Below are 20,828 nucleotides of genomic sequence, written 5' to 3' on the forward strand. Positions count from 1 at the left end.
GAAACAGACTCACAGACATAGACAACAGACTTGTGGTTGCCAAGGGTGAGGGTGGGATGGGGGAGGGATGGACTGGGAGTTTGGGATTAGCAGAGGCAAACTATTACACATAGAATGGATAAACAACAAGGTCCTACTGTGTAGCACAGGGAACTATATTCAATATCCTGGAATAAACCATAATGGAAAAGAATATGAAAAAGAATATATATGCATGACTGAATCACTTTGCTGTACAGCAGAAATTAACACAACATTGTAAATCAACTATACTTGAATAAAATAAATTTAAAAAAATTCAGGAACCATGACAAACACTTTTCTTCCCTGTACATTCTAGCAACTATAAAATTAAATATTCTCTTTCACGATCTTACTTCCAGATAGAATAACTACATGACAAAATTCTGGCCAATAAGGCATAAATTGAAGTCTATTGACCCTTCGCCCTTCTGCTTTCAAATGGACTCAAAGTAGAAACTGAAGTAGAAAACTTGTGATTTTGAAGGGAGGGCAAAGTGAGTTGCAGAGAGATCAGCTTCCACACTGCAGAGCACTGAACCAAGGTCAGCAACCTCCTACCTCCTGAGTTCTTGTTATGTAAGATGAACAAATCCCCATTTGTCTGGACTTCCATAATAAGTGATGTACATCTTGCAGCTGAACACACTCCTAACTAGATCTAAAAGTGCAAAAATGGTTCACCCTTTATCTGCGGAGAAAACATTCAAAGATCCTCAGCAGATGCCTAAAACCGTGGACTGTACTGAACCCTATATATAAGTTTTTTTTCCTATACATACATACCAATGATAAAGTTTAATTTATAAATCAGGCATAGTAAGAGATTAATAACAATAATAAAATAATAATACACTGTAATAAAAGTTATATGACCATGGTCTCTTTCTCTCTCTTTCTCCCACAACATTTTATTGTACAAATTTAATGCCTTTTCCATCTTAACTAAGCACTTTCCATGCTCTGTGGCTGTAATTTTTGCAGTTTGAGGTGCGACAGCAAAACCAGCACAAATTTCTTTTTTTTCAAAATTTCACAGAAAGGAGATTCGGTCTTACCGTAGATCTTAGCAATCCCAGCAGATGATTTTTTTTCTTTCCTCACTGAGAATTTTCACTTTTTCACTTAAATGAAGCACTTTACAGCTCCTCTCTGGCACATCCGAACCAATAGCATCACTACTTTTGCGCTTGCGGGCCATTATGAAGTAAAGCAAGGGTCTCTTGAATATAAGCATTGCGTTACCCAGACAGTTGATCGGATACTGAAGCGGCTACTAAGTAACAGGTGGGAAACTCCAGACAAAGGGAAGATTTACGTCCGCGCGGGATGCAGCAGATGCACGCAAGCTTTCATCACGCTACTCAGAAGCTGCATAATTTCAAATGTAAATTGTTCATTTCTGAAATTTTCTATTCGAAATTTTCAGACCATGGTTGATGGTGGGTAACTGAAACCTTGGAAAGGGAAACTGCAGGTAAGCGGGGGGACTACTGTATGTTCCTTTTGGAACTTCACAATGCGCCTAAGCATATTAAAGGATCTGAGAAAGACTCAAGAGAAGAAATCTGTTGAATTTTGTGTCTTCTCCTAGACTCATTTGATCAAGGAGCCCTTTTCTTCCTGTATTAACTATTACTATTCCACAGAACTACCGTTGCCTACATTTTTCCAAGTGGGATCCCTAGACCAGATTCCTAAATCTGCATCACCTGAAAACTTGTTAAACAACTAGAAGCTGAGGCCCCACCCCAGAATCACTTTAACTAGATGCCCAGGTGATTGGTATGACATTAAAGTTTGAGAAGCCTGCTTTGGGAAGCACTGTTTAGAGGATAAAGTATCAGTACAACTAACCCTAACATCTTTTTTGTTTGTTTTGTTTTGTTTTGGCAGCCCGGGAAGTATGTGGGATCTTAGTTTGTCGACCAGGGCTCGAACCCACGGTCCCTGCAGTGGAAGTGTGGAGTCTTAGCCACTGGACCACTAGGGAAGTCCCAACCTTAACATCTTTATGTGACCCATTATTTCAAGACATCTGTTATTATTGCCCCTTAATGCCAACTTCACTAATAATTACGGCTAGTTCTTACTGACTGCTTACTTTGTGCAAGGCATTATTCTAAGTACTTTACTTGTGTAATCCTCAACTCAACCCTATGAGGCAGGTACTGTTATAATCTTCATCTTACAGATGAGATTACTGAAGTTCAGAGAAGTTAAGTACCTACCCAAGGTCACACAGCTATTAGCTGGCAGGATCCGTGGTTTAAGGATGTAAGGATCACTAAATCATATTGCCTCTCTAGCCTTTTTTTGTTTCCATGCACTTTTTGCTTTGCGTACTTTACACAAGGATTTCTCTCTGCCTGCAATGATTTCCCACATAACACCTAGTTAAAAGATCTCAGCTCAAAAAGTTAGTTCTTCTGGGAAACTTCTCTGACCCCCCTTCCCCAAGCCAGGTCAGGTTCCCTGCTATACATCCCCCAGGCACACATTTTTTCTTCATACTTATCAGCTTTTAGAATTATTTATATTTTTGTGATTGTATGGTTAGTGTATGTTTTTATCCAAAAAACTTCACGTGGGTTTGAAGTGCGTCCTCTGTGTCTGACACATCCCAGAAGTTGCAGCGTGGGTGCAATACATTTGATTCAGCATGTGAAGACTTGGATTTGAGTCCTTGTTCCCCTACTTATTAGCTTTGTAACTTGGAGCAATAACAGCCTCTCAGATCCTCAAATTCTCAGCTCTTTTAAATGGGGATAATAATACCTCACAGGATTGGTATAAGAATTAAAATGAGGCTTCTGAAAGAAGTGTGTAATCTACATAAACATCCTAAAAATACGAGAAAGTGTTTTATAGTGATTAAGATCCTGGGTTGTATTTAAAGTTCTAGCTTTGCAGTCAGAGACCTGAGTTCATTCTCGATTCATGATATTTATTATCCACGCAGTTGATTTGGCAATCCATTATTTGCTGGATTTTTTTCATGTATTTTTAAAACTGCATTCATATGTAATTTATTATAAGTTTATGCTGTGTTATCTCCCAAGTCATGTATATACTCTATGCTTTTTATTTTTTGTTCAGCAATAATCTCTTATTGTAGTCCTTTGCACGTAGGAATTCAATTAAATAGTAACATAATCTACATTTATTTGGTGAATATCACATATTTGCTGTACTGAAAGTACATTAAGTCATAAAGGCAAGTAAGAAAAGTAGTGCACATAACAACTGCCGTCATTATACATGTGAAGGTTCAGATTTGCTATTTTTCAAATCACTTAAACAAAGATGAACTGCAGAAATGAAAGCCCAGCAGGGACAATTAAACAATATTTGGAATAAAATCATTTGGCCTAATTTTCATAACCACAGATTTCAAGGAATACCACCATCCATGCCAGGTGTACCAGACTATCCCATTGTCTGTTTTAGCCGTGTAGGGGCCAGTGTGATATAAACCATTCAGGTTTGCAGAGTGACACCTAGTGGGAGGAAAAATAAACACAAAACAATCAGACTAGAAAAATACCCTTTGAAAGAAACCATTTTATTTTGCTAGCAAATGATTAAAAACATTTTAATTATGAATTCTGCCTTTTTTTTTTTTTTTTGGCCACGCCATGCGGCTTGTGGGATCTTAGTTCCCCATACAGGGATTGAACCCACACCCTTGGCAGTGAGAGTGTGGAGTCCTAACCACTGGACCACCAGGGAACTCCCTCTGCCATTTTTAGATAAGGGAATATTTATCAGTTTCCAAAAGCCAAGTGATTCTACAACATGAGTTTTTTAAACTGGTGGGTTTTAGTACCATAACAACTCTCAGGATAAAATCTAGGCCACTTATAGAGTACTGATAAAGAAGGAGTTCTGTTCTTAATAGAAAAGGAAGGGAGGAAGGAAGGAAGGAAGAAAGGGAGGGAGGGAGGAAGGGAGGAAGGGGGGGAGGGAGGGAGGGAGGGAGAAAACAAGCAAGCAAAAACATGACCTTGTAAGCCTGAGCCTTAGCAAGAGCAGTATGGGTTAACAAAGCAAGGCGTGGCACGCTGCTCTATTTGCCAGCTCCCCTGTATACTTTACACTTACAGTGTTCATCCATCTGCTGCCAAGACTTAGCTTTCGTAATTAAAATTCCCTTCCTCCCTCTTAAAAGTCAATAGTACATCAATTATTTTAAGCTTAAGGATAAGAAAACAAAACCTAAACCACCATTTAAAATTTCCCCAGCCATCAGACAATAATCATTTGTCTTAGTTGCTGAGTTAACTTTTTACATTTATTGCTCCAACCTAGATAAGTTGGTTAGGTTATCACAAATTTTTAAATGTCCCCCTTCCTCCTTTGGAATCTGTAAATTTTGTTCCTGATATGGATAAACTGAGGATAGGTGATAATTCTCTGTGTACTGTTATGAAATTAGTTACTGTATATTTATTGATATAACCAATGAAAAGATATCAGACATTAGGACCTAAGGAGAACATTCACAAGGAATAGTTCTTAAAATCTTTGGAAAGCACCTAAATTACTGAATCAAAGAAAGCATATAATTTACCCATAAACGCTGAGTGGCTGGCTTGAATCCCCTACCCGCCTTGTAATTCTCTCCTGCTGACCGTACTGTCCTCCTAACTTAAACTGATGTAACTAATCCAAACCATGTATGCTAAATCTGCAAGTGTTAAGAGCCTACTGTGTTTTAAAAACTGCAATGGAAAGTAACGTCAAAAGACAAAATACTGGGCTCCCTGGTGGCGCAGTGGTTGAGAGTCTGCCTGTCGATGCAGGGGACACGGGTTCGTGCCCCGGTCCGGGAAGATCCCACATGCCGCGAAGCGGCTGGGCCCGTGAGCCATGGCCTCTGAGCCTCCGCGTCCGGAGCCTGTGCTCCGCAATGGGAGAGGCCACAGCAGTGAGTAGGCCCGCATACTGAAAAAAAAAAAAAAGTCAAAATACTCTAAATTGAGCCTCCAGAACATATATTTTGACATATTTCTGTCTTCCTATAGACATTTACTACATGTACTTTTTTATTTGGTCTGTGATTTGAATGCTATTAGGAAACTGACTCTGGTCAACACAGGAAATCTTAGGAATTCTAAGACCAACTTTCTAGCATCTTCCAGGTTCTAGAACAGCCTGGACTTGAAGCTAGATTGGGGCTTCCTTGGTGAAGAAGTAGCTGCGAGCACACACATGAGATGCTACACCAGAAAAGCAGAGAAGACGTCAACACTCAGTGATTAGTTTGCTATGCAGAGAAGGAATGCCTTGTAAGTGGAATATACTTATGAAGTGCCAAGATTTCATGTAAATTGGAAGAACTATGGGACAGAAAAATAAAGAGTAAGGAGGAAGAGGATGATGGAGTTAAACCACAGAAGTAGCAGGTATGGTAGAAGTAGCACTGAGCTCCTGGAACAATTGACTTTCTCTCCAGCTTTTCTGTTTTTCCACCTGCACAGCCTTATCATCTCCTTTGCCTCCAAGGGTAATGCAGGCTCCTTGGGTGGCTCCAGCAACTGAATTGCCTTTCTTTGTCCTTCCTGAACCCCTATCTTTAAAGTCAAGTAAATCGTTTATTAGCCCCTGTTAATCTGTGTGCCAGCTGTTGTTCAACTGGGTAGGTACTTAGTTTTGATCTCCTGCTAACAGTAACATTGTGGTTGTTATTTCTGTGTATGGAATTCTGTTCCAAAACAAACATTAAGGGATGCTTGCAACTTTGTGAATTATAGATGTTTTACATAATGCTGATAATTCTTACATAAGGTTAACTTAGAATAATGGGAAGAAAAAGGAGGATGAAGAGAAGCTGATAAAGATGGTTTTAAGAGAACAAGAAAACCACTAGGGAAAAAGATTAACACCACCTTCAACTTGTTAAACAGGAAAGATAACTTTGTTTCTCTGTCTCCTCTCACTGCTGTGTGTGTTCCACTTCCCTTACAAAATGACCAAAAATTAAATGGACTCAAACTTTGAAAAAAGCAAAATCCAGATAAAATAGTGTTTTTACAACTATTTAGATTCAACTTGACACTCCACACTATATACAACAAGCTGTACCTCCATAGAATCTACAACTCTAAAATCAGCACATCACAATAACACATGATGTTCATAATGGCGATTCTCATGATTTTAGGGAAAATAGACATATGTCTGGCATACCTCCACTTAATAAAATAGAGGATGCTTAATGTTTTTAAAGTATTTACATAATCAAAAAAATGTTAACATTTGGATTATGGAATTTAAATGATTAGTCCTCAATTACATGGAAAACACGGCATGCCAGAAATACTCACTAAAGATTCTGTAATGCAAAGTTATTTTGAGGGGGCCCCTGTCTTCTAAAGAGAAAAGATGTTCAAAGCTCATGTACTGCCTAACAGTCTGAGCACATCTGCTTTGCAGACATAGCAGGCTTATCAGGTTATTTCTAAGGAAGACTGTTTGAATTTTTCCATTCCTGCCTTAACTTTGTGATTACAACAAAGGGTACTGTCTGGATATCATCGTGGGTGGAGAACAGTTACAGGAATGAGGCATATCTAGCTTAGAGAAGAGAAAACATTGAGGAATACAATAAATATCTTCTTATCCAGAACCCGAAGATATTAAGTTGAAAAAGAATACAATTACTCTGTAGCTACTGAGAAAAAAAACTGGCAAAGTAATAAGAAGGAAGATTTCAGGCAAATAAAAGGAAAATGAAGAAAAACTGATTTAGTACAATCAAAAATGGAATAAGTTTGCTGATAAAGTAACATTGAAGTATTCAATGAGAAGGTGGAATTAGGTTTCAGGAATGTTGTAGAGGAAACTTATGCATTGGAAGGAGCTTGGATTCAATGATTTAATGAAAGTCACAGTACATGAAAAGTAGTATTACACAGAAAAAATTACAATAACATGGCCATTTGGTATGATACGAGAAGGTGGAGAGCTACTTGGTTATTAGAACGTCGAAAATGTTCTCTATTTCTTTGTGTCAATTTGTGACCCACTACTTATAATAACTCGCCCATGATTCCGTTTGCAAAGAATCTTTGTAAAAGCAGTAATTTGATTTATTTCTATGATATATCTTTCAAGCTTTACTAATGTACACAATGAACAAATCCTTAAAGGTACTTCATCACTTAAGAATTCTTATAAAGATGTTTATTTAATAATACCAGTATCACAAAGAAGACCAACATTACCTCATATATTATAATTAATGCCCACCAGTGAGCAATCATCAACACCACTACAATTATGTTTATAAAATGTCAAACCTGTTAAACCACCAGCCAGACTGATCTTCTTTTGCACAGTTCCCTTCGTAGTTGTCGTTATCTCTGTCCCATGTGCTGAATTTCATTCTTTGGTGACTGGCCCACCATTGCACTTCAGGATGAAAATTCCCTGCCAGGGAGTCTCCAGCTGTTCCAGAATATTCCCCAATATGCAAATCATAGGAATTCTAAAGGAAAAGAGGTGACTTCCATTATCAGTTGTTACTATTTTAACAGGCTTATTTAATAAATAAAAGATTAGGTTCTATTGCATATTTTTGTTTCCCCTGACTTCAGGTTTATATTGTATGTTTTACATGTTAATTCATGATGTTAGTTATTTGAAAATGTTAGTACCTTTTCATCTCCAACTTTGAAATTTCTATATTGTGCATAACGGCTATTTTTTTCAAAATCTGCAAGGTTGATTTTTAATGTGTAGTCTCCTGAAAAAAAAAATCGTAGTTTTATTTTTTAATTTGTAAGATGACACTGACTTACTGAGGCTTAAAAACAATTTGCGGCTCTATTTTACTTAGACCATTTCCTTCTGCCATGAGTCAGTTTTCAAAGAATAAGCAGTGACTCCATTGTATTTACAACGTGAATGTTTTGTTGTGTACTTTACTCGAAAAAAATTAGGGACGCAATATTAAAGGTAGAACATTTCTACTACATCTATCACAGGTAAAAACCAGTGTAATTCACTTGGCAAAGAACAACAGAAAGCAAGTCATTTTTTAGTAAGTAGATTAAGAAATCTAACAATAAAAGAAGTTTTAAGACGTTTAAATGTTTATCCTCTTTTTCTTACTTTTGGTAAGAATGTTGATCTTAAATATAAATAATGACTGAAATAGCTGATATCATCAAGTAATCATCTTTTCTTCATTGTCCCATCATTTGCAAATAACAAAGACTATTCTTTTTCAGAAATAGAACTATTGTCAGAAACATAAAAAGTTATAAAACTAACTGTTAGATAATAACTATATTCAATCCTCCTACTTTGATAAATAAACTTTCACAGTGACCTGTAAGATCAGGTTTGAATTTAGTCTTGGCTGCCTCCCAGTTCCGGGCCGGAACATGGAGACACGGCATGCAGGCCTGGTCTGTGGTCTACTTCCCTTCTCTTCCACCTCTGTCTCCACCACACACAGCAAGGGGCTTTGCCCACATGCACGGGCCTTCCAGGCTGCACACCCACGCTCTTTTTACACCAAAATAAAAGCTCTTTCTTTACCTCCCCTCAGACTTAGGGGTGCACACACCAGCTGTATAATTGTCCCACAGTGGGGACAGATGAAGAAGAGGCATGAGCAGGTCCTGGAGACAAGTTCAAGGCTTCTTGGCAGGGAATGCTGGATTCCCCACCACTGGAGCGAGTCTAGGAGGCACTCTGGCCCCACAAATTCCTTGTCCCATGGAGCTCTCTAAAGTGGGGTTTCAAGGAAGAGGCCACTTTCATCTGATCAAAACATACTAAATGTTATGTGAGCTAAGACTGAAAAGGGGACAAGAGCAGTAACACAGGCTAAGTCAAGACTCCTAAAAGAAGTGCTTTGTATTATAGAAGAGATTCAGACTTTTAGGTAACCATCTAAATATCTCTTTGGTCAATGAGTAAATAAAAGTTCAATTACAGACCATTTCTAAATTAACTTTATTGCAAACACTTCAGCCAAAATTTGTATAATGGGGATAAAGCTATTTTCAGAGGCAACTCCTTAGCCTTAAAGGCCCTCATAATTAAGAAATGCAAGGTCAAAGGCACTGTTTTTCCTTGGGATGATGTGATATGCAGTTGTGACGCCTGGAACTGATCAATACATTTTTGCTACCATGAGAGTAGCCAGCCTGAAACACCAATCAAAACCTGAAGGGGAAGCAGATGTGTTGGCAAAGCACATCTGGGCAAATAAACACTTAATAATAATTTGAAAAATAATAACTTTGAATTTTGTATGTTTAGAAGGAGCCAAAGTTTACTTCTTGGGGTTTTCATAGTTTCAACAAGAAATCAGATGCATATTAATGTGTGAAAGAAACAGAAGCTGGTATGATAAATGTTATATATCTATCATAAAACACTTAAAAGTGGGATAATAAATGCATTGAAATTTAGAGAGCACTGATCACAAGAAGAATATACAAAGAAAGCATTAGATGTCTAGGATTATCCATCCTCTCTGAGTTACTATTCTGGTGTCTCAAAGATCTCTATAATTATGATCATACTATTATGAATATAGAAGCACCAATCACTTTCCTTAACTTATTTGGAAAAAATAAACCCTTGCTCTTACATTTAGTGTATTGCCAGTGTGATTTAGCATGTTTTCCTGAGCAATACAGTTGCCTTTTATGAAACATTAAGAATCAGATTTGAGTGGAACTGACTATAATCTGAGATAGCAACTAAGGTAAGGAAGGTAAAGGATTGGAGCAAAAGAACATGGGAAAGAGAAGCTTGGACAACATATTATTAAACTCGTGATATTTTAGACAAATATTGAACTCTAGTTAAAGATATCCATGCAAAAGCATATAGGGGGACTTTTACAGATGTACACAATTTACTTTGAAATATGTCCAAAAAAATAGATTGATGGATGGATAGATGGATAGATACGGGATTAAAATGTTAATGTAAAATCTCGGTGGTAGGTTGAAACTTTTTCCAGTTTTGCTGTGTCTTGGAAATTTTTCAAAATAAAATTTGGAAATGGAATGGGAACAAAAATATTTAGTATATTGTGGTATTTGATTCCAAAAAACTGCCATAATTCCTCAATTCTTCACCCTTCCCTTTGCAATGAGACTTCGTAACTCCTCCCATTAAGTCTATTTCCTTTCCCCTTACGTCTGAGTTGGTCCTGTGACTTGCTTTCACCAATAGAAGGCAGTGAAAATGACCGTGTGCCATTTCTGAGTCTGGGTCTCAAGAATGTTATGTGCTTCCACTGTCTCTCTTGGAACTCTGCCTCTGCTTCAAGAGCAAGTCCAGACTAGCCAGCTGGAAGATGAGAGAGCAAATGGAGTGAGCTGAAGCATTCTATCCAAGGCTAGCCTAGAACAGCCAGCCTCCAGGTGACCAGGAAGTTGATCACCAACCCATGAGCAAGCTGAGCCAAGATTAGCAGAGCCCAGCCCTGATCAGCAAAGCCACCCAGCCAACCTGTAGATCTGTGAGAAATAAGAAACAGTTGTTGTTTTAAGCCACTAAATTTATGTCTTGTTACACAGTTTTATTGTGCCAACAGGTAACTGATACAATATATATGTTTTGAGGCACTCAAGGCATTTAAAAAGAATGATTATAACATTAGCTTTCCTTCCAAGGAACAGAACAAAAATATATGAGAAATCTCCCTCCCACAACCCAGGTGCAAGCAGCCACATTTTACAAAGGGAATTATTGCCCAAAAGCGATCATTGCCATCTGCAAATCACAGTAGTTACTGAATTAGTTCTATTGCCTATGATTTAGTGAAAAATATTTGTGTTCTTTTTATTGTATTTCAGATGAAGTTGATATTAGGCAAACTTTACCTTGTGTAGTCAATAAGTGAAGATTTCTATTACCCAGCCAATGTTCACCATTTTTTTGGACAAAATTTCCAAAGCCATTTTCATAGTCATTCCAGTCTCTAAAAAATTAAAGTGAAAGCTGACTTTAGCAAAATCCAAATGGACCTTTGCAGTACCCAAGGTGTGCACCTCCATCCCTACCCCCAATATTTTCTTGATTAGCTAATGTATTTTATTATTATTAAGAGAGAATGAAATTCTATCTAATTAATACACTTCAGGATATAATAAAAAGGCTTAACTTATTGTAAACCTCACATTTCCTACTCCAGATAAATCCTTATGTCATAATTAACACACCTGTTAAAGTTCTCACTGCCATCAAATCGTCTCTGAATTACAGTCCACCCTCCTCCGTCGGACATGTCACAATAAACAGAGAATTCTGCTGGGCTCTGGAGAGGTTTGATTTGGTAAAATCCACTCTGCTTATACCCATCATTGAAAATCTCTGAACAATCTGTTTGGAAAACAAGGTAATGTAGTACTTGTTATCTGTCTCTTTTTTTTAAAGGGAGCCTCTGAATGAGATTACTCAATACTAATGGAGACAGATAAATACATGATGTAGATAAGCAGCTGTTTAAAACTGAATCTTGTACATCTTCCAGTGGCTATTAGGAAATTCTTATTTATTTCTTTTCCTAGTATTTAACTAGCATCTGCCTTCTTGATATGATCATGGAAAAAATAAAACAGTGAAATATGTATCTGGTTTTTCATTTCTGATTCTTGTAGAAAACAATTGAAAGTATATGTTTCAGTTAAGCACAGTATAGTTAAGTGAAACTTATAGCTTTATCAGACAGAACAGAGGAAATTTTCTCTCCTGTGACACTAAAATGAAAGTAGAAATATAACACCAAACAAATAATTTAATATAGATTATCCTGACTTAGAGCATTATAAATCATTCTGAACATCTGGAAGTGAACTCAAAATAGTAATCTTCTGGTTAGATTCTTATAACCTCCCAGTCTCATCAGATTTTTTACTAACCCACTGAAATTTATAACAGTCCATGCATTCTTAGATGTTTTTGCTGAAAACTGCAAGATTCTACTTTTGTCCCCACAGTCTCCTTTGCTATGGTATTTCTTTGACCCCTGAAGCAAACATAGCTACCAGTTTGTCACCAAAAAGTAATATCTGTTTCTTAAACCACTTGAGCGTGGGATAAATTAATATCTATTTGGTCTTATCTAGGCTGATCTGTACTGACTTCGAGAATATGGCAAGTATGGACTCACTGTTGTTTAGACGCCCAGGAAGCTATGTTTTAGGGTAGTTGAATTCGTGGCCACTGTAAAGAGATAGTTTCAAGGACACCCAGTCACAGACTTTTGAATAAAAATACTATAATTTAACATCACAAACTTTCAAATTTTACCCTTATCATTTTATTTCCTTCCTTTTTAAGAAAAAAAACATTTTCTACAATTCTGTAACTATGTATGGCAATGGATGTTAACTAGACTTACCGTGGTGATTATTTCACAATACATACAAATATCAAATCCTTATGTTGTACACCAGAAACTAATATAATGTTTTATGTTAAATTGTACCCAATAAAAGATTTCTCTTCCTGATTGGATAATTCCATTCTTTTAGCATATTTTAAGTTCTTTCTTCACTTTCATTGTTTTGATGCCAAATTGTCTACAACAATTTTGTTACAAATAAAATATACTCCACATTAAATACATTGAATAGCCAATAGGAATCAGAAGAGAAATGAAAATAAAGAACCTTCATCACTTTCTAAAAACTCTTATCAGGTTGAGACCAATCATATACTACTGCTTTGGTGAAATGTTCATTTTTCTAACGATTTAGGCTTTATTCATATATTTATTTTTGAGATTCAGAAGCCCAAGTGTTCTTTATACATGCTGGATTATTTTTTAAAAATCCTGTTTTGGCAATTAAACAAGCAGAAAAACAATGGGAAAATGATTATCTAAAATTAGTTCAATGTTATTCAAAAGCTTACATCTGTGATCAAGTATATCACACAATATTTTTCATTAAAGTAAGCAGATTTTAACGTTGTTAGGAAAGGAGCTCTTTGCTTACATTTAATTACCTACCAAAGAGCTGAATAGTAAAGACTCACAAGTTCCAGACCATTTTCCAAGCAAATATGAAAATGATTAGCTATAACAGTTGCCTCTGGAAAACTCTGTGAATATGGAGTTTTCAGCCAACATTTTCTATTTGTTTTTATTTTATGCCAACTCTGAGTTTAAGTTTTTAAAAAATTTTTCTTCTTCCCAGAGGAAAATGCCAAACACAACTTAAGATCCAGAGGAAGGATTTCAACTGAAAAAACAAAAACAAAACCCCAACAAATAAATAAACATCAAAAAAGTGCCAGTAGCTCAATTGCTTATAGCAAATAAGTTAAGGAGCCTGCCTGGGGGAAATGTGACTTACACTGTGATAGAAAGTTCAAGCAATGTAGTGTTTAAAATATTAAAAACTATGATTTTCAAAATGTTTCGACACACTCAATGCCCCCAAGAATAGACAGGAGAAGGGCTAAAGAGCTCTGTGTTCACGGGAGTTTAAAAAAAAAAAAAAGAATTTTTGGATACTTGCATAATGCTAGAGTGAGGCCAAGGATACCTGCCCTCTGTTTGATAAACACTGTGTTAAACTGGGTGAGGTGAACACTTTCTCTGATCATGCAGAAAGCAAGCCATTTTGGAAGGCTGAATGTTGAAGCTTCAAGAAGTGACATGACAGCCTGCCAAATGAGCTTTTTCCTCTTGTCCCAGAATGGTGGCTGAGCCCAAAGCTGAGAACGAAAGGCACTAAGTACCCCACATTCTAAACTCAAAGAAAGGCCAGCATGAACTCAGCCACCACGCCATAGAGCATGCTGGGGAATGCCAGAACTGGCCCTACCACTGCCATCCTTACCCCCAGGCAACATAAGATAAAACTTAAGAGGAGAGAGAGGAAGTTGCAATATTCTTGTAGGGAAGGGTTGGTGGGCTCTTTCCTCTGAAAACAAGGGAGAGAAGATATAATAATGTAGATAGATAGCTGGCACTCATTGAGCTAAATGCTAAATGCTTTTGTAATCATGTTACATGTATTAACTCATTTGCTCTTTTTTAAAAATTTTTATTTTTGGCTGCGTTGGGTCTTCGTTGCTGCACATGAGCTTTCTCTAGTTGCGGCAAGCGGGGGCTACTTTGTTGCGGTGCGCGGGCTTCTTCTTGCGGTGGCTTCTCTTGTTGCAGAGCAACAAGAGGTGCGCAGGCTCAGTAGCTGTGGCTCATGGACTCTAGAGCACAGGATCAGTAGTTGTGGCGCACGGGCTTAGTTGCTCCATGGCATGTGGGATCTTCCCAGACCAGGGATCGAACCTGTGTCCCCTGCGTTTGCAGGCGGATTCTTTTTTTTTTTTTTTTGCGGGACGCGGGTCTCTCACTGTTGTGGCCTCTCCCGTTGCGGAGCACAGGCTCTGGACGCGCAGGCTCAGCGGCCATGGCTCACGGGCCCAGCCGCTCCACGGCATGTGGGATCTTCCCGGACCGGGGCACGAAACCGTGTCCCCTGCATCGGCAGGCGGACTCTCAACCACTGCACCACCAGGAAAGTCCAACTCATTTGATCTTTACAACAAAGAGATAGGTATTCTTATCACTTCCATGTTACAGATGAGGAATATGAGGCACATAGAGGTCAAGTAACTTGCGCAAAGGCCATGGCTAGCAAGGGCAACTGGACTTTGAAACCAGGCTTTGGACTCTCTACAATAACCACTACACATACTGCCTTGAGAGACTGTCTCATAAAGATTGGGGGCTCCTGCAGAAGTGGGCATGGTTAAACTAGTGGTCTTGGTTGAACAGATGTGATACCAAAGGCTGTTACGATTGTCACCAATTAGTGTGAATTTGGTACTACAATCTTTTAATGTAGGCACATAATTCAATCACACCCAAAAGATTAAAAAATACATTTAATTATATGTTGTATAAAAATGGTGGTGGTGTGATGAATTGGGAGACTGGGATTGACGTGTATACACTGGTGTGTATTAAATGGATGACTAATAAGAACCTGCTGTATAAAAAATAAAATAAAATAAAATTCAAAAAAAAAAAAAGATACTGAGATAGGAGGTAGATGGGGCCCTGGGCTGGACAGCTGGAGTTTGTCCAGCGGAGTAAATTGGAGCTTTGTTTTCCCTGACACTCCAAAGACAAAGTTAGGGCAGGAGCTGAGCTCTGCTAGAGTAAAGAGATAAGATGACCACATCTATTACCTCCCTAACTGCATATGTGCAGAAAAGCTCCTCAGGGGTCAAAAAGGGAGGGGCACGACCCCATAACAAATGTCAAATCTCCCACAGGCCTCTGCACTGAAATCCATCTTGGCAAAAAGATGTGCATGCATGTTGGAGAGATTTCTAGGGCAGGGCAGGTGTGAAAAAAGAAACAAGATAACTGGCCAAAGGTAAACAAAGACCTGGAAGAACTGCCCTATATACATGATTTGACCCCCTCTTTACTGCGCTCCTCATTAGGGAGGACACCCACACCCTTTCTCTCTGGGTGTGTATTTCTGCCTCGCTTCTGTCTTAAATAAATAAACTGTTTCTCTGTGTGCTCTCCCACATGTATGCTGTGTCTCTAATAATAAACTTTGTACCTGTTTTTGCAAAAAAAAAAAAGAAATCATGTGATTTGTGCATTGTTTTCAAAAATTGCTAGGTTGTATGTAATTAGGCATTTTCTACTATGAGATGAATTAGAATTCAGAAAATAATTGATTTAGTAATAATACAGTAACTTGTAAATAAGAACAAAGAAATTTATTTCTACAGATCATATACATGTATATTTAATTTTTTAATTTAAGGAGACCAAAAACATACACTTTGGTGTGAGCAAATTTTTATATATTTTATATAATATTATATATTATGTAAATATATTATATATTTTCTTAGAATTTATGTCTTATTATATATTTTATTTATTGAGTGTTTGTCCTTGGTAGGCCCTCTAGTACTATTTTCCTATATGCTGAAAAATAAAATACAATTGAACTGGATTTATATTTCATAGCTTATTCCTCCTTCTCCTTCTTGCTTGCATCATCATAAACACACCACCATAAACACATCATCATAAAAACAGATCTACTGCCTTCTGGAATTTTTTTAGCTGTTATACCCAGAAACAGTCATCTAGAATGTCTATTATCTATCATATTATACATGCTATAATTTTATAACACACACACACACACACACACACACACACACACACACTATAATAGTTTGTCTAGACCCTGTCCCTATGACTCTTCTACCCAACTCCTACTTATACAGTCAGTTCTGCGCTGTCCTTGGTATTTCAATTTCCTAGTAACTGATTTCTTGCCTTACTCCTTGTTTCCTAAGTTTCCTAAGTTCCTAAGTTCTGCTCTCAGCACCCTCAACACAGGGGTGAGAGTTTTAGTGCTTAAGCCTCACTCTTCCCAGAACTGGTTGCACAGTCCCTGTAACAAACACCCAACTGCCTGCCTCCTGCCATTATCTGACACTTGAATCTGTGTTGACAACCCACTTAGATTGTTTAAATAGACACGCTGGAGCTTGGTTTGGTATTTGGAATAATGGTACTTTTTTTTTTTTTACAGCCGCACCATGCAGCTTGTGGGATCATAGCTCCCTGACCAGGGATTGGGCCAGGCCATGGCAGTGAAAGTGCCGAGTCCTAACTACTGGACCGCCAGGGAATTCCCTGGTACTTCTTCTCTTACACTGATCAGTTTCTTGCCCTTGAGATAAGTTTTGTTCCTACTTTTGGAATCACATATCCTTTGCAGACCAACCTGTTACCTTCCTCTGAGTTGTTATTCAAATAAATATCTTGTTTTACTCCATGAGTACATTTGAAGCATCTGCCCTCTCTTTTTTTTTCCATCTGATTTGTTCCACCAATTAAATTTTAAAAATATATATTGAACATTCACAATATGCCAATCATCACATTAGATGCTAAAGATACCAGTACCTAGACAGTTTAGCAGGAGATAGACAACTAAACATGCAGTGACAATACTCCATGATAAGTGCTGAGACAGAAAAGTAGGGACTTCCCTGGTGGTCCAGTGGTAAAGAATCCACCTTCCAACGCAGGGGACGCAGGTTTTATCCCTGGTCAGGGAACTAAGATCCCACATGCCGCGGGGCAACTAAGCCCACGCGCCACAACTATTGAGCTCGCACGCCTAACTAGAGAGCCCGGGTGCCGCAAACTACAGAGCTCATGAGCCCTGGAGCCCGCGTGCCACAACTACAGAGAAGCCTGCACACCACAGTGAAGAGCCCGCACGCCACAACAAAAGATCCTGCATGCCTCAACGAAGATTCCGCATGCCACAACTGAGACCCGATGCAGCCAAAAATAAATAAATAATAAATAAATCTTTAAAAAAAAAAAAAAGGAAAGTAAAAGGTACTTTTGGAGTACATGGAAGTGATGCCTAATTCAGTCTTGAGGGTCAGGAAGTTTCCTGAAGGGCTAAACTGGGGTCCGAAGGATGAATAATAGGAGTCAGCCCAGGGGACAGGATTGAGTAGAGAAGATGCTCCAGACAGAGATAATGGCTAATGTAAAGTTCCAAGGGCTCAGGAGAGCAGGGTGCTGTTGAGAAACTGAAGTCAGTTACTGTACCTGGACTGGAACATGCAAAAGAGAAGCATGAAAACAGTTAAGGTCAGAATTCTAGCTCCACCGTATACACTTCTAATCCCATACCTGTGCAGCCTCCACAAAGCCAGTACACTTATAATACCAGTGATCTCTCTGCCAGGCAATCCCCTCCAACACCAAAGATACTTTTAACTCCTTATCATTCTACTTTGAGCCCCTGTGGTCTAGAGGCAGCGTCATCCCTGGAATCAAAGACTCTCCTTCGCGCTTACAACCTCTTCTCTCTCCTATTCTTGTACCACTCCCACTCTTCTCTTTTCCCTAGCTTTGATTATGCACTTGGGGGTTTTGATGGCTGCTTTCTCTGACCTCCCTGCCCCAGCCCTGACCGCTCTTCTGACCTGGGGGGCTACAGGAGAGAGAACAACAGGGGCTGAGGGTGACAGCAGCAAATTCAAGGTCATGCTGGAAGTTATGTCAAATTTAAATGGCAAAGACTTTATATCCATTCTCCCCAAGGAAATTGGGGTAGGCAAGATATAGATACGGTAGATATAGATAAATCTTTTCATTTTTGTCAGGATCCCTTGTAGTTTTGCATCTAGTTTATTGTGTAACAATTTATCTTTGAAACATAAAAAAAATAATGATAGCTATATTTATGAGTACTTACTGTGCGCCAGGCACTGTTCTCATTGTTTAACATGTATTTATTCATTTAATTCTCAAAATTCTCTAAATTAGATACCGTGATTATCCCCATTTTACAACTGAGAAAATTGAGGCATAGAGAAGTTAAACAAATTGCCTGAAGACTATTGTTAGTAGTGCTACAATCCATTCTCCAAACAATAGGCAAGACTTAACCTCGCTTTAAAATAGACTGTTATATGTGTTTGGGTGACTAAGGGCAGGGACATCCACAGAGGGCAGATCCAGGCCATTATGATGGAGCCCAGAGTCGTTGTGTAACCTACTTTGTTTCTATAACAGCCTCTGCTATTCCTCTAGGAAAATTCACTGGCAACAGCGATCCTTCCAGTGTTTCTTCTTTAGAGTCGGTTATGTCAGAACATGCCAGTTTCATGGGTTGCCTGTCTGGTTTTACACTTAGCAGGGGAAGCACACATGTTATTCCTACTTCGCCACTGGCTAGGCGCCCATGGCTCCAGATTGAACTGGGCTTCTTAGAAGAATTAAGCCAATGCTTGATAGCCCCGTCATAATATGGCCACTAGCTGACCACAGACTTGGGCAGTGGATGGGGCCAGTTGGCTGCTACTTCTGGTGGATGCAGCTTTTGACCAGGCGCTATAATGGAATGATTTTAGGTCTCAGGCAGATCTGTTGTGTTAGACTTGAAAGAGGTCCAGTACCCATGTCTTTTCAATGCTTAGAATTAGTAACTGTAATGTCTCTTTAAATCTATGAGCATATCTCAGAATGGCAACCTCATTTCTCCCCATCCTGTGCTTGGTAGAAGGAGATGAGAAACTGTGAGGATGGCAGGTCTGATTCACTACTTTGTGGCAGAGAGCAGATGCCTAAGCCATGCACACCCCAGGCCCTGTTCAGGAAGGCACCCTCCACTGCCCTATTGGCTGCAGTGTTCTTCCAGCATCCTCTGTTGATCCTCAAGTGCCCCTGTGGGAGGAACACACTGGATTACATCTTTCATTGAGCAACATCTCCTGGAAAGTACATTATCTTGATGATGGTAGACAATCTTTTGAAGACGGCACATTTTAATCCTTGAAAGGGCTTCCTCATTTGTACCAGTCACTGACAATCTGTTCATCAAAAAGATCATCCCCCATCAGGCATTTAAAGACACATGATCTTGACTGACACGGAACATGTCTCCTGGATTTAGGAAGCGATGTTAAAATCTGCCTGTCCACTCCCTCCTTGATCAAATGGAATGGATAGCCTAGGATGCTACCTCACAATAACCCCTGCCAACTCATCTACCTGCCTCACCACTGAGGAATTTACCCCAAACATGCTTCACTCCTCCACCAGGAACACTCCATTCCAGAGCAATCATGGCTCTTAGCCCCTTACATCTCTGACCTCACCGACATTCCACTGGTCAATCAGGTTCTGAACAAACTACAGATCTCTCAGCTAAGATATCCTCTAGTGAATCAATGACAGAGTGGTCACTGGTTGGCCCAGAGCCCTGACAAGCCCTGATGAAAGGACACCTCTAGTAACTTTTCTTTATAGAAGTACTACCTTCCCGAGCCAGAAGCTGATATCTAAGGCAATGTAAGGTATATTAGCTTGCTAGGGTTGCCGGAACAAAATACCACAGATTGTGTAGCTTAAATAATAGAAATTTATTTTCTCACAGTTACGGGGCTCGGAAGTCCAAGATTAAGGTGTCAGCAGGTTTGGTTTTCTCTGAACCCTCTGTTCTTGGCTGACTTCTTGCTGTGTCCTCACATGGTCTTCCCTCTGTGCACACACATCCCTGGTGTCTCTCTGTGTGTCCAAACTTCCTCTTCTTATAAGGATACCAGTCAGATTGAATTAAGGGCCATCCTTAATGGCCTCCTTTTGACTTAAGCACCTCTTTAAGGGCCCTACCACCAAGTACAGTAACATTCATAGGTACTGAGGGTTAGGACTTCAACATACGTATTTTGGGGGAACATGATTCAGCCCATAAGACAGAGTAATCAATCAAATGGCTTTTTGACTATTCTGATTACCCACTTCTCTGTGAATCAATCCTGTCATCTACAATGATTGACCAAATTAACCCAGCGAGATCTTACCCTCTAATCTGTGTCTTATTGACATTTTCTGCAGTCTCAGGATAGGTACCTGAAGCCTCCTTGTTGGATACATAAACATATTACAACCAGGTCCCAAACACCCAATAAAAAGAGTACCAAACTGGGAACTTCCCTGGTGGTCCAGTGGTTAGGACTATGGGCTTCCACTGCAGGGGCCACAGGTTCAATCCCTGGTTGGGGAACTGAGATCCCTGGTCCGGGAACTGAGATCCCACATGCTGCACAGTGCGGCAGGAAAAAAAAAAAGTACCAATCTGGTACAGGACCCCACCTCCTACCTGAAAAGAAATAAAGCCTCTGCTTTGTGACCTCAGGGAATCTTGGACTTTTTCAGCTTGTAGGAAGAAATTTGGTAAGAAGCCTGATCTGGTCATCCACACCCAACAGGGAAAGCACTCCTTTTCAACCCTGTAAGGATT

At 39.0% G+C, this 20,828-nt stretch overlaps 1 protein-coding gene across 2 annotated transcripts in view; it reads right to left on the reverse strand.

The window, feature by feature from the left end:
* Positions 1–2,955: 2,955 nt before the first annotated feature.
* FGL1 (fibrinogen like 1) overlaps positions 2,956–20,828 on the reverse strand; it is a 33,851-nt gene continuing 15,978 nt past the window's right edge. For both annotated transcript variants that reach the window (XM_029226611.1, XM_029226610.1), the window contains exons 4-8: positions 11,220–11,379; positions 10,881–10,978; positions 7,683–7,771; positions 7,326–7,513; positions 2,956–3,521 (exon numbers count right to left, since the gene is read on the reverse strand). In XM_029226611.1, the coding sequence (XP_029082444.1) occupies positions 3,362–3,521; positions 7,326–7,513; positions 7,683–7,771; positions 10,881–10,978; positions 11,220–11,379 (695 nt within the window). In that variant the 3' untranslated portion in view covers positions 2,956–3,361. The remainder of the gene's footprint in view (positions 3,522–7,325; positions 7,514–7,682; positions 7,772–10,880; positions 10,979–11,219; positions 11,380–20,828) is intronic.

The sequence above is a fragment of the Monodon monoceros genome, unplaced genomic scaffold (genome assembly GCF_005190385.1).
Source record: "Monodon monoceros isolate NGI ecotype Baffin Bay Population unplaced genomic scaffold, NGI_Narwhal_1 Super_Scaffold_17, whole genome shotgun sequence".
In the NCBI taxonomy this organism is placed as follows: Eukaryota; Metazoa; Chordata; class Mammalia; order Artiodactyla; family Monodontidae; genus Monodon; species Monodon monoceros.